Genomic DNA, 13,944 nt, shown 5'->3' on the forward strand with positions numbered 1-13,944 from the left:
TGAGAGAGAGAGAGGACGAGGGGGGGAGAGAGAGAGAGGACGAGGGGGGGAGAGAGAGAGAGGACGAGGGGGGGAGAGAGAGAGAGGACGAGGGGGGGAGAGAGAGAGAGGACGAGGGGGGGAGAGAGAGAGAGGACGAGGGGGGGGAAGAGAGAGAGAGAGAGAGAGAGAGAGAGAGGAGACGAGGGGGGGGGAGAGAGAGAGAGAGAGAGAGGACGAGGGGGGGGAGAGAGAGAGAGAGAGAGAGAGAGAGGACGAGGAGGGGGAGAGAGAGAGAGGACGAGGGGAGGGAGAGAGAGAGAGAGAGGACGAGGGGGGGGGAGAGAGAGAGAGAGAGGACAAGGGGGGGAGAGAGAGAGAGAGGACAAGGGGGGAGAGAGAGAGAGAGGACGAGGGGAGAGAGAGAGAGAGAGAGAGAGGACGAGGGGAGAGAGAGAGAGAGAGAGAGAGGACGAGGGGAGAGAGAGAGAGAGAGAGGACGAGGGGAGAGAGAGAGAGAGAGGACGAGGGGAGAGAGAGAGAGAGGACGAGGGGAGAGAGAGAGAGACGAGGGAGAGAGAGAGAGACGAGGGGAGAGAGAGAGAGGACGAGGGGAGAGAGAGAGAGGACGAGGGGGAGAGAGAGAGGACGAGGGGAGAGAGAGAGAGAGGACGAGGGGAGAGAGAGAGAGAGAGAGAGAGAGAGGACGAGGGGAGAGAGAGAGAGAGAGAGGACGAGGGGAGAGAGAGAAAGAGGACGAGGGGAGAGAGAGAAAGAGGACGAGGGGAGAGAGAGAGAGAGAGAGAGGACGAGGGGGGAGAGAGAGAGAGAGAGAGAGGACGAGGGGGGAGAGAGAGAGAGAGAGAGAGGACGAGGGGGGAGAGAGAGAGAGAGAGAGAGAGGACGAGGGGGGAAAGAGAGAGAGAGGACGAGGGGGGGGGGGGTGAGAGAGCGAGAGGACGAGGGGGGGGAGAGAGAGAGAGAGAGAGAGAGAGAGGACGAGGGGGGGGGGGGGAGAAAGAGAGAGGGAGGACGAGGGGGGGGGAGAGAGAGAGAGAGAGAGAGGACGAGGGGGGGAGGGAGAGAGAGAGGACGAGGGGGGGGGGGGGAGAGAGAGAGAGAGGACGGTGGTGGGGGGGGGGAGAGAGAGAGAGAGAGAGAGAGAGAGAGAGGACGAGGGGGGGGAAGAGAGAGAGAGGGAGAGAGAGAGAGGAGACGAGGGGGGGGGGGAAGAGAGAGAGAGAGGACGAGGGGGGGGAGAGAGAGGGAGAGGACGAGGAGGGGGAGAGAGAGAGAGGACGAGGGGAGGGAGAGAGAGAGAGGACGAGGGGAGGGAGAGAGAGAGAGGACGAGGGGGGAGAGAGAGAGGACAAGGGGGGGAGAGAGAGAGAGAGAGAGAGGACGAGGGGAGAGAGAGAGAGAGGACGAGGGGAGAGAGAGAGAGAGAGGACGAGGGGAGAGAGAGAGAGAGAGAGAGAGGACGAGGGGAGAGAGAGAGAGAGAGGACGAGGGGAGAGAGAGAGAGAGAGGACGAGGGGAGAGAGAGAGAGAGAGGATGAGGGGAGAGAGAGAGAGAGAGAGAGAGAGAGAGAAAGAGGACGAGGGGAGAGAGAGAGAGAGACAGAGGACGAGGGGAGGGAGAGAGAGAGAGAGAGAGAGAGAAAGAGGACGAGGGGAAAGAGAGCGAGAAAGAGGACGAGGGGAAAGAGAGAGAAAGAGGATAAGGGGAGAGAGATGCTTCCCAAATTGCTCTCGGCTTTACTGTTTAACTAAATATAATAATAGAAAATCAAGTGTATGAGGACTGAACGTAAGATTTTAAAATGGGCGGCCAGTTACCTCCAAGTGCTATGCTCCAATTATCAGAGCGCCTGAGGTAAGGAGAGCGGACCTCGTTGGAGTTCGGGGCAGAGCGTCAGATCGGATAAAGAGCGAGGGGCTTCAGGGAGGGAGGTCAGAAAATCAAAAGTGACGTCGTCAGCATAAGAGAAGAAGCTGATTGTTTGGTAGCTGGTGCGTGTTTATTTTAAATCTTTAGTTTATTTTTGTTAAGTTCAGTTAATAATCTAATAAACCGAGGCATGGCAAGACAGTTCAGTCCCGTGCAATGCACATCCTGTGCCACGTGGGAACTTCAGGACGCTTTCCGTGTCCTGGACAACCACAGATGCAGGAAGAGTCGTCAGCTGGAGGAGCTCGAGCTCCGGATTTTGGAACTTGAGCAGCAGCTGGCAACACAGTAGTGCATCCGCGAGGCTGAGAGCTACGTGGATAGCACGTTTCAGGAGGTGGTCACCCCACAGCTTAAGAGAGTGCAGGCAGAGAGGGACTGGGTGGCCGCCAAACAGACAAGGAGGACCAGGCAGGTAGTGCAGGAGTCCCCTGAATGCATCTTGCTCTCAAACCAGTATTCAGTTCTGAATACCGGTGAGAGAGAGGGTTCTTCTGTGGAGTGTAGCCGCAGCCAAGACCATAGCACCATGCGTGGCTCAGCAGTACAGCGGTGGGGGGGGGGGGGAGGAAGAGCAGGACAGCAATCGCAAAGAAACATAGAAAATAGGAGCAAGAGTAAGCCATTCGGCCCTTCTGGCCTGCTCCGCCATTCAAAATGATCATGGCTGATCATCTAACTCAGTACCCTGTTCCCACTTTTTCCCCAAATCCCTTGATCCCTTTAGCATTTGGAAATGTATTTATCTCCTTGTTGAATATATTTAATGACTTGGCCTCCACTGCCTTCTGTGGTAGAGAATTCCACAGATTCACCACCCTCTGAGTGAAGAAATTTCTCCTCATCTCGGTTCTAAATGGCATACCCCGTATCCTGAGACTGTGACCCCTGGTTCTGGACTCCCCAGCCATCGGGAACATCCTCCCTGCATCTAGTCTGTCTAGTCCTGTTAGAATTTTATATGTTTTGATGAGATCACCTCTCATTCTTCTAAACTCTAGTGAATATAGGCCCAGTCGACCCAATCTCGCCTGTCAGTCCTGCCATCCCAGGAATCAGTCTGGTAAACCTTCGTTGCAATACCTCCATGGCAAGGACATCCTTCCTCAGATAAGGAGACCAAAACTGCACACAATACTCCCGATGTGGTCTCACCAAAGCCCTGTACAACTGCAGTAAGACATCCCTGTTCCTGCACTCAAATCCTCTTGCAATGAAGGTCCTAGTGCAAGAAAATCAAAAAGTTGGTATGCAGGTGCAGCAGGTGATCAAGAAAGCCAACGGAATGTTGGCTTTTATTGCTAGGGGGATAGAATATAAAAACAAGGAGGTATTGCTGCAGTTATATAAGGTATTGGTGAGACCGCACCTGGAATACTGCATACAGTTTTGGTCTCCATACTTAAGAAAAGACATACTTGCTCTCGAGGCAGTACAAAGAAGGTTCACTCGGTTAATCCCGGGGATGAGGGGGCGGACATATGAGGAGAGGTTGAGTAGATTGGGACTCTACTCATTGGAGTTCAGAAGAATGAGAGGCGATCTTATTGAAACATATAAGATTGTGAAGGGTCTTGATCGGGTGGATGCAGTAAGGATGTTCCCAAAGATGGGTGAAACTAGAACTAGGGGGCATAATCTTAGAATAAGGGGCTGCTCTTTCAAAACTGAGATGAGGAGAAACTTCTTCACTCAGAGGGTGGTAGGTCTGTGGAATTTGCTGCCCCAGGAAGCTGTGGAAGCTACATCATTAGATAAATTTAAAACAGAAATAGACAGTTTCCTAGAAGTAAAGGGAATTAGGGGTTATGGGGAGCGGGCAGGAAATTGGACATGAAGCTGTGGGTGGCGGAGAGGGCCCAGGGGCTATGTGGCCGGGTCCTGCTCCGACTTCTTGTGTTCTTTAGATTTGTGGTTGGGATCAGATCAGCCATGATCTTATTGAATGGCGGAGCAGGCTCGAGGGGCCGATTGGCCTACTCCTGCTCCAATTTCTTATGTTCTTATGTAACATGCCATTCGTCTTCCGAACTGCTTGCTGGACCTGAATGCTCGCTTTCAGCGACTGGTGTACAAGGACACCCAGGTCTCGTTGCACCTCCCCTTTTCCCAATCTATCACCATTCAGATATTAATCTGTCTTTCTGATTTTACAACCAAAGTGGATAACCTCACATTTATCCAAGTTATACTGCATCTGCCATGTTCTTGCCCACTCACCCAACTTGTCGAAATCACATTGGTGCCTCTTTGCATCCTCCTCACAGCTCACATTCCACCCCAGCTTTTTGTCATCTGCAAACTTGGAAATGTTACATTCCGTTCCCTCATCCAAATCATTGATATGTATTGTGAATAGCTGGGGCCCAAGCACTGATCCCTGCAGTACCCCACTAGTCACTGCCTGCCACCCGGAAAAAGACCTGTTTATTCCTATTCTCTGTTTCCTGTCTGTTAACCAATTTTCAATCCATGCCAGTATATTCCCCCCAATCCCATGTGCTTTAATTTTGCATACTAACCTCTTGTGTGGGACCTTATCAAAAGCCTTCTAAAAATCCAAGTACACCACATCCACTGGTTCTCCCCTATCTATTCTACTAATTACATCCTCAAAAAACTCCAAAAGATTTGCAAGCATGTTTTCCCTTTCATATACCCATGCTGACTTTGTCCAATCCCGTTAATGCCTTGTCCAATCCCGTTAATGCGATAGGGATTCTGTAGTTAGGGGAGCAGACAGGTGTTTCTGCAGCCGCATACATGATTCCAAGATGGTATGTTGCCTCCCTGGTGCCAGGGTCAAGGATGTCACTGAGCGGCTGCAGAACATTTTGGAGGGGGGAGGTGAACAGCCAGAGGTTGTAGTCCATATCGGTACCAACAACATAGGTAGAAAGAGGGATGAGGTCCTGCAGGCAGATTTTAAGGAGTTGGGAAAGAGATTAACAAGCAGGACCTCAAAAGTTAGTAATTTCCGGATTACTCCTGGTGCCACACGCTGGGAAGTATAGAAATAGGAGGATAGAGCAGATGAATGCGTGGGTGGAGAGATGTGCAGGAGGGAGGGCTTTAGATTCCTGGGGTATTGGGACCAGTTCAGGGGGAGATGGGACCTGTACAGGTCGGACAGGTTGTATCTCAACAGAACTGGAACCAATGTCCTCACGGGGAGGTTTGCTCGTGCAGTGTGGTGGGGAGGGGGTTAAACTAATTTGGCAGGGGGATGGGCACCAGGATGTAGCACTGGAAAGAAGAAACAAGGGCCACAAAGGATCGGTAGAGAAAGATAGTACTAAAGCAAGAAATAGTACGGTGTTAGGTGGGATCAGACTAAGAGAGGGCATAAAACTGGTTTGCAGTGCACGTGTGTCAATGCACGAAGCGTGGTAAACAAGATTGGTGAGCTGCAGGCGCAAACAGCCACATGGGAACACGATATCGTGGCAATTACGGAAACCTGGCTCAAAAAACAGCAGGATTGGGTCCTAAATATTCCTGGATATAAGGTGTTCAGGAAAGACAGTGTTGGCCAGGGGCTGCAGTAACCTGAGATTCCCAGCTGCTGACACACAGGCAAGAGCAACTGAACTGAAGTAACCTGAGTTCAGTCGCTGGCCTGAGCTGGCTGGAACCGGTTTGAATTAGCTAAGTTTCGTGAAAGACAAAGGAGATGTGATAAGACACAAGTCCTTATTTAGGAAAGGAGTAAAGGAGTAAAGAGCTAAGTCCTTGGGACAGAGCCAATGAGGAGAAGACACAGACTAGGCGAGCAAGCCTAAACCAACGGGAGAGAGACAACACAGCTTGAAGAGATAAGATTCGGAATAAGAATGAAGAATCTGGGGCGTGGAGCCAGAGCGAAGACTCCGGAGACCAACCATCGCGGAAGTGGAAGAACCTACGTCGGGGACGTAGAGACGATGTCGAAAGAGAGAGAGAGAATGGAACGCCTGGCCAGTGTCAGCTCTCCTTATCGGGTATTATCCTTTATATTCTGTGACTACTCAGGGAGTGTCAGAGAAACCTAGTGGGTGTACGTTTGATCCTAGTTTGGGTATAAAACTGTATAACCTGGTGCAAAATGCATGTCTATATCTAACCAGACGTATAGCGTTTAGATCCTAGTTTGGATATAAAACTGTATAACCTGGTGCAAACTGCATGTCTATATCTAACCAGACATATAAGCTATATGTATATGATCTAACGGCATGAATAAAGCGAATTGAGAGTTAAGAGAGAATTGACTCTTCTCTTTGTAGTAAGCCAGTAACCGTAACCGGTGACCTCCGGTCAACAACAGGGAAGGAAAGAAAGGAGGGGATGGTGGCAGCACTGATTAAGGAGAATATTGTATTGCTCGAGAGAGAGAGAGGATGTCCTGGAGGGATCAAGGACAGAATCTATTTGGTTAGAGTTAAAAAGAGGTGCCGTTACACTACTGGGTATATTCCATAAGCCACCAACTAGTGGGAAGGTATGGAGGAGCAAATTTGCAGGGAAATTAGAGAGAGGTGCAAAGCTATAGAAGTTATAACGGGGGACTTCAACTATCCTAATATAGACTGAAGTAATAATAAGGGGCAAAGAGGGGGAGGAATTTTTGAAGTGTGTTCAGGATAACCTTCTTGATCAGTACATTTCCGGCCCAATGAGGAAGGAGGCATTGCTGGACTTGGTTCTAGGGTATCAGGCGGGCCAAGTGGAGCAAGTGTCAGTGGGGGAGCATTTAGGGAACAGCGATCATAGTACCATAAGGTTTAGAATAGCTATGGAAAAGGACTCTAAAGTAAAAATACTCAATTGGAGGAGGGCCAATTTCAGTGGGATGAGAACGGATCTGGCCAGAATAAATTGGAATCAAAGATTGGCAGGCAAAACTGTAATTGAACAGTGGGCAGCCTTTAAGGAGGAGATGGTTCGGGTACAGTCTAGGTACATTCCCACAAGGGAGAAAGGTAGGGCAACTAAACCACAGCTCCCTGGATGACAAAAGAGATAGACAGTTAGATGAAGCAAAAAAAAGGGGGGGAATGACAGATGTCAGGTTCATAACACAAGTGAGAACCAGGCAGAATATGGAAAGTTCAGTGGGGAACTGAAAAAGGGGCAGAGAGAGTATGAGAATAGACTGGCAGCCAACATAAAAGGGAATCCAAAAGTCTTCTACAGGTATGTAAACATGCCTGAAGAGGAGGGGTGGGGCAGATTAGGGACCATAAAGAAGATCTACTCATGGAGGCAGAGGGGATGGCTGAGGTACTGTGCATCTGTGTTTACCAAGGAAGAAGATGCTGCCAGAATCTCAATAAAGGAAGATATAGTTGAAATACTGAATGGGTTAAAAATTGGTGACGAGGTACTAGAAAGTTTAGCTAGAAAGGTCCGGATGGGATGCACCCTCGGTTGCTGAGGGAAGTAAGGGTGGAAATTGCTGAGGTACTGGCCATAATCTTCGAAACATCCTTAGACGCGAGGGTGGTGCCAGAGGACTGGAGAACTGAAAATGTTACACTCTTGTTCAAAAAAGGGTGTAAGGATAAATCCAGCAACTATAGGCCAATCAGTTTAACCTCGGTGGTGGGGAAACTTTTAGGAATGATAATCCGGGACAGAATCAAGTCACTTGGACGAGTGTGGATTGATTAGGGAAAGCCAGCACAGACTTGTTAAAGTCAAATCGTGTTTAACTAACTTGAGAGTTTTTTGATGAGGTAACATGGAGGGTAGATAAGGGCAACGCAGTTGATGTGGTGTATTTGGACTTTCAAAAGACATTTGATAAAGTGCTGCACGGTAGGCTTATCATCAAGATTGCGGCCCATAGAATAAAGGGGGTAGTAGCAACATGGATACTGAAGTGGCCAAGGGACAGGAAACAGAGAGTAGTGGTGAACAGTTGTTTTTCGGACTGGAGGGAGGTGTACAGTGGTGCTCCCCAGGGGTCGGTACTAGGACCACTGCTTTTCTTGATATATATTGATAACTTGGACTTGGGTGTACAGGGCACAATTTCAAAATTTGCAGATGACACAAAACTTGGAAGTGTAGTGAACAGTGAGGAGGATAGTGATGGATTTCAAGAGGACATAGACACTCTGGTGGCACGGGCGGACATGTGGCAGATGAAATTTAATGCGGAAAAATGCGAGGTGTCGCTTCTCGGTAGGAAAAACGAGGAGAGGCAATATAAATTAAAGGCCACAATTCTAAAAGGGGCAGAGGAACAGAGAGATCTGGGGGTATATGTACATAAATTGTTGAAGGTGGCAGGGCTGGTTGAGAAAGTGGTTAAAAGAGCATATGGGATCCTGGGCTTTATAAATAAATGCCGGTGATGGGCTGGGGTGGACAAATGTAAGGAATCTTACAACAACAGGTTATAGTCCAACAGTTTTATTTGAAAATCACAAGCTTTCGGAGATTATCTCCTTCGTCAGGTGAGTGAGTGAATCTCCGAAAGCTTGTGATTTTCAAATAAAACTGTTGGACTATAACCTGGTTTTGTAAGATTCCTTACATTTATAAATAGAGGTATAGAGTACAAAAGTAAGGAAGTCATGTTGAACCTTTATAAAACACTGGTTCGGAATGATTCCAGGGATGAGGGACTTCAGTTACGTGGATAGACTGGAGAAGCTGGGGTTGTTCTCCTTGGAACAGAGAAGGTTGCGAGGAGATTTGATAGAGGTATTCAAAATCATGAAGGGTCTAGACAGAGTAGATCGAGAGAAACTGTTCCCAGTGGCGGAAGGGTCAAGAACCAGAGGACATAGATTTAAGGTGAATGGGAAAAGAACCAAAGGTGACATGAGGAAAAACTTTTTTTTTTACACACAGCGAGTGGTTAGGATCTGGAATGCACTGCCCGAGGGGGTGGTGGAGGCAGATTCAATCACGGCCTTCAAAAGGGAACTGGATAAGTACTTGAAAGGAAAAACATTTGCAGAGCTAAGGGAAAGGGTGGGGGAGTGGGACTAGCAGGATTGCTCTTGCATAGAGCCGGCATGGACTCCATGGGCCGAATGGCCTCCTTCAGTGCTGTAACCTTTCTATGATTCTATCCCCTACCCTTTAACTCCACTTTACTTGAAGGCTACACCTGTTCTTGGCTGTCCTTGTGCAATGTCATCAGAGACTGACTAGTATCAATTTAAATGGAAAGCTAATAGCAAGAAAATATTCACAACAAAGCCTTGAAACCATAATAAATTGAATGCTAAACCTCCCAGTTGGACTCTCATATCCAAGTCAACATTTTCAGCAAGGAAACCAGAACAATCTGTGGACATCATTAACCCTGTTCATTGGTCAATCTGCTAAGAAGCACACAGGGAAAGTATGGGTTACCCCACCTGCTTCTCTCTCCAGCTCCCCATTTTTTCATCATCTGTCAACAATTCAGCTAAGGCTGACAAAGTCTAGGGTAAGCCTGATTACAAATATCCATCAAGACTGGGATTCAAAATAAAGTCTAGCACCATAGTAGAAAACTAGTATTTTTGCTAGTTCTGATCATCGTAATAAGGTGAATATAATTATACAGGGAGCAGCAACAACCGGAATGTGGACTTTTATTGTGTAAATGTAGAACACTACCCATGGATATATAAGGATTCACACAACTTTTTTATTTTTCGATCAGCATTACTTTAACATCGGCATTAACCCATTAGTTTCAAAGAAGTTAATGCTGGTGTTAAAGCCAATCAGAAAATCTAGTCTGCAGTAACTTTCTATGGTACATGATGAGTCAGTCGTGGCTCAGTGGTAAAACTCTCGCCTCGGAGTCAAAAGGTTGTCCCACTTTACAGACTCAAGCACAAAATCTAGGCTGACACTCCAGTGCAGTACTGAATGAATGCTGCTCTGTTAGAGGTGCCAAATGAGATGTTAACCGAGGCCCCGTCTGCCCTCTCAAGTGGACGTAGAAGACCCCATGGCACTATTTTGAATAGCAGGGGAGTTCTCCCAGTGTCCTGGCCAATATTTATCCCTTAATCAACATCAGTAAAACAGATTATCTGGTCATTATCACATTGCTGTTTGTGGGACCTTGCTATGCTCAAATTGGCTGCCACGTTTCCTACATTACAACAGTGACTACACTTCAAAAGTATTTCATTGGTGGTGAAGCACTTCGGGAAGTCCTAAAGTCATGAAAGGCACTATATAAATGTAAGTCTTTTTTCCTTTCTTTCTTTTATATTTACATACGGATTTTTATTTAAAATGTCACTGCATAAACTGTTAATAATCAAAGTCCAACAGAATTTGTTTTTGTTATGGATTGTTAAATAGAATTCTTTGGTAAACGCACATGTGCTCTACAGTTCTGGCAGAATGATGCAATACGGAAAATTAATTCAATGTTTTTAAAAAACAAAGTAAGATTACTACCTGAAGGTTTGCTTCTTCAGGCCTTTCGTTTCCTTCAACATTAATGACACCAGTATAGTGATCTTTTTCACTGTCTACCTGCTAATAAAAGAACAAATTGTTTTTCTTAGTGACACGCAGAAAATCAATCAAAGGCAATATGAAGCATTTGAATTTGAAAAAAAAGGGTTGGAAAAGGCCCTTATTCTCCGTACGCAATGAAAAGTTAAAGATACAATTGCCGATGGTCATAATATCTACAATTTTTAAAAACATATTTGAACCTCCAAAATACAGCAACTGAACAAGATTACTGTATGTCACCATGAACATACTAACATATTGTATATACACACCACATATGTCCAAGGCGTGCTGAAGATCAGAATCAAGCAGGGAATTCAGGTAATATAGAATCATAGAATTATACAGCACAGGAGGCCATTCAGCCTGTCATGCCTGTGCCATGCTGGCTCTTTGAAAGAGCTGTCCAATTTAGTTCCACACCCCAGCCTTTTCCCCATAATCCTGCAATTAGTCCTCTTCAAGTACTTGTCCAATTGCCTTTTGAAAGTTCCTACGGAATCTAATTCAGGTAGTGCATTCCAGATCTTCACAACCCTCTGTGTAAAAATATTTCTCCACATTTCCCCTCTAGTTCTTTTGCCAATTATTTTAAATCTATGACTTCTGATTACCGACCCACTTGCCAGAGGAAATAGAATGAGTAGGGAGAAACTATCAAAACCCCTCATAATTTTGAATACCTCTATTAGGTCTCGCCTTAACCTTCTCTGTTCTAAGGAGAACAATCCCAGCTTCTCCAGTCTCTCCACATATCTGAAGTCCCCCATCCCTGGTATCATCTTGGCAAACCGCCTCTGTATCCTCTCCAAGGTCTTGATATCCTTCCTATAGTGCCCAAAATTGTACACAATACTCTAGCTGAGGCCTAACCAGTGATTCCTAAAGATTTAGTATGACTTCCTTGTTTTTGTATTCAGTGCCCCTATTTACAATGCCAAGTATCCCATATGCTTTCTTAACCGCCTTATCAACTTGCCTTGCCACCTTCAAAGATTTGTGAATATGCACCCCCAGGTCCCTCAGCTCTTGCACCCCCTCAAATTAGCACCATTTAGATTATACTGCCTCTCCATGTTGTTCCTCCCGAAGTGCATCATTTCACAATTCACAGAATCATAGAAAGGTTACAGCATGGAAGGAGGCCATTCGACCCATCGAGTCCACGCAGGCTCTATGCAAGAGCAATCAAGCTAGTCCCTTTCCCCGTAGCCCTGCAAATTTGTTCCTTTCAAGTACTTATCCAGGTCCCTTTGAAGGCCACGATTGAATCTGCCTCCACCACCCCCTCGGGCAGTGCATTCCAGATCCTAACCACTCACTGTGTAAAAAAGTTTTTCCTCATGTCACCTTAGGTTCTTTTGCCAATCACCTTTAAATCTATGTCCTGTGGTCCTTGACCCTTCCGCCAATGGGAACAATTTCTCTATATCTACTCTGTCAAGACCTTTCATGATTTTGAATACCTCTGTCAAATCTCCTCGCGACCATCTCTGTTCCAAGGAGAACAACCCCAGCTTCTCCAATCTATCCACATAACTAAAGTCCCTCATCCCTGGAATCATTCTAGTAAATCTCTTCTGCACCCTTTCCAAGGCCTTCACATCTTTCCTGAAGTGCGGTGCCCAGAACTGGACACAATACTCCAGTTGTGGCCGAACCAGTGTTTTATTAAGGTTCATCATGACTTCCATACCTTTGGTACTCTATGCCTCTATTTATAAAGCCCACGATCCCATATGTTTTTTTAACCACTTTCTCAACCTGCCCTGCCACCTTCAACGATTTGTGCACATATACACCCAGATCTCTCTGTTCCTGTACCCCTTTTAGAGTTGTGCCCTCGAGTTGATATTGCCTCTCCTCGTTCTTCCTACCGAAAGTCATCACTTCGCATTTTTCTGCGTTAAATTTCATCTGCCACGTGTCCACCCATGCCACCAGCCTGTTATATCCTCTTGAAGTCTATCACTATCCTCCTCACTGTTTACTACCCTTCCAAGTTCTGTGTCGTCTGCAAATTTTGAAATTGTGCCCTGTACATCCAAGTTCAAGTCAATGTCAATAATATATATCAAGAAAAGCAGTGGTCCCAGCACTGACCCCTGGGGAACACCACTGTAAACCTCCCTCCAGTCCAAAAAACAACCGTTCACCACTACTCTGTTTCCTGTCCCATCGCCAATTCTGTATCCATGTTGCTACTGCCCCCTTTATTCCATGGGCCGCAATCTTGATGATAATCCTACCATGCCGCACTTTACCAAACGTCTTTTGAAAGTCCATATACACATCAACTGCATTGCCCTCAACTACTCTATCAGGTTAGTTAGACATGATTTGCCTTTAACAAATCCATGCTGGCTTTCCCTAATTAATCCACCCTCGTCCAAGTGACTGTTAATTGTCCTGGATTATCGTTTCTAAAAGTGTCCCCACCACTGAGGTTAAACTGACTGGCCTATAGTTGCTGGGTTTATCCTTACACCCTTTTTTGAACTTATCCACATTAAATTCCATCTGCCATTTGTCTGCCGATTTCACCAGTCTGCTTATGTCCTCCTGAAGTCTGCTACTATCCTGGTCACTATTTACTATGTTGCTAAGTTTTGTATCATCCGCAAACTTCAAAATTATACTCCCTATACCTAAATCCAGGTCATTTTTTTTAAATAAGAAAAGCAATGATCCTAATACCAACCATTGCACACTTCTCTCCAGTCAGAAAAACATCTGTTCACCATTACTCTCTGCCTCCTATCCTTTAGCCAATTACGTACCCAAGTTACCACTGTTCCTTTAATACCATGTGCTTCTATTTTCCAAACATGTCTGTTACATGGTACTTTATCAAATGCCTTTCAAAAGTCCATATATACTGCACTACCTTCATCTACCCTCTCTGTTACTTCATCAAAGAACTCAATCAGGTTATGATGTGGAGATGCGGTGATGGACTGGGGTTGACAAATGTAAGGAATCTTACAACACCAGGTTATAGTCCAACTGTTTTATTTGAAAATCAAAAGCTTGTGATTTTCAAATAAAACAGTTGGACTATAACCTGGTGTTGTAAGATTCCTTACATTTGTCAATCAGGTTAGGCAGACACGATTTGCTTTTAACAAATCCATGCTGGCTGTCCCTTATTAGCTCATGTTTCTCCAAGTGAGAACTAATTTTGTCCTCGACAATGGTTTCTAGTAGTTTCCCCACCGCTGATGTTAGACTGATTGACCTGTAGTTACCAGGTTTATCCCTCTCCCCTTTTTGAACAGGTGCAATCCTCCAGTCCTCTGGTACCACTCCCATATCCAAGGATTATGGTCAGAGTTTCTGCTATGTCCACCCTAGCTTCCCTCAGCAACCTAGGATGCATTCCATCTGGACCGAGTGACTTGTTAACTTCATGTCAATCTATGAACCCAAATGTTTATTAAATACAGGAGAACGACTTTTACTCTCAAATACTTGGAAATGAAAAAGATTACAAAGACACTTGCTGATCAGTTGCTTAAAAGGGAAGGAAAGCTAGGGCGAGCACTTGT

General features: G+C 46.1%; 1 protein-coding gene across 3 annotated transcripts in view; it reads right to left on the reverse strand.

Annotated features, from left to right (window-relative positions):
- fbxo9 (F-box protein 9) overlaps positions 1–13,944 on the reverse strand; it is a 124,644-nt gene that overhangs the window by 88,672 nt on the left and 22,028 nt on the right. For 2 of the 3 annotated variants that reach the window (XM_067983996.1, XM_067983998.1), the window contains exon 2: positions 10,334–10,414. In XM_067983996.1, the coding sequence (XP_067840097.1) occupies positions 10,334–10,414 (81 nt within the window). The remainder of the gene's footprint in view (positions 1–10,333; positions 10,415–13,944) is intronic. The other variant, XM_067983997.1, reaches the window with a different exon arrangement.

Source organism: Heptranchias perlo, chromosome 5, assembly GCF_035084215.1.
Source record: "Heptranchias perlo isolate sHepPer1 chromosome 5, sHepPer1.hap1, whole genome shotgun sequence".
Classification (NCBI taxonomy): domain Eukaryota; kingdom Metazoa; phylum Chordata; class Chondrichthyes; order Hexanchiformes; family Hexanchidae; genus Heptranchias; species Heptranchias perlo.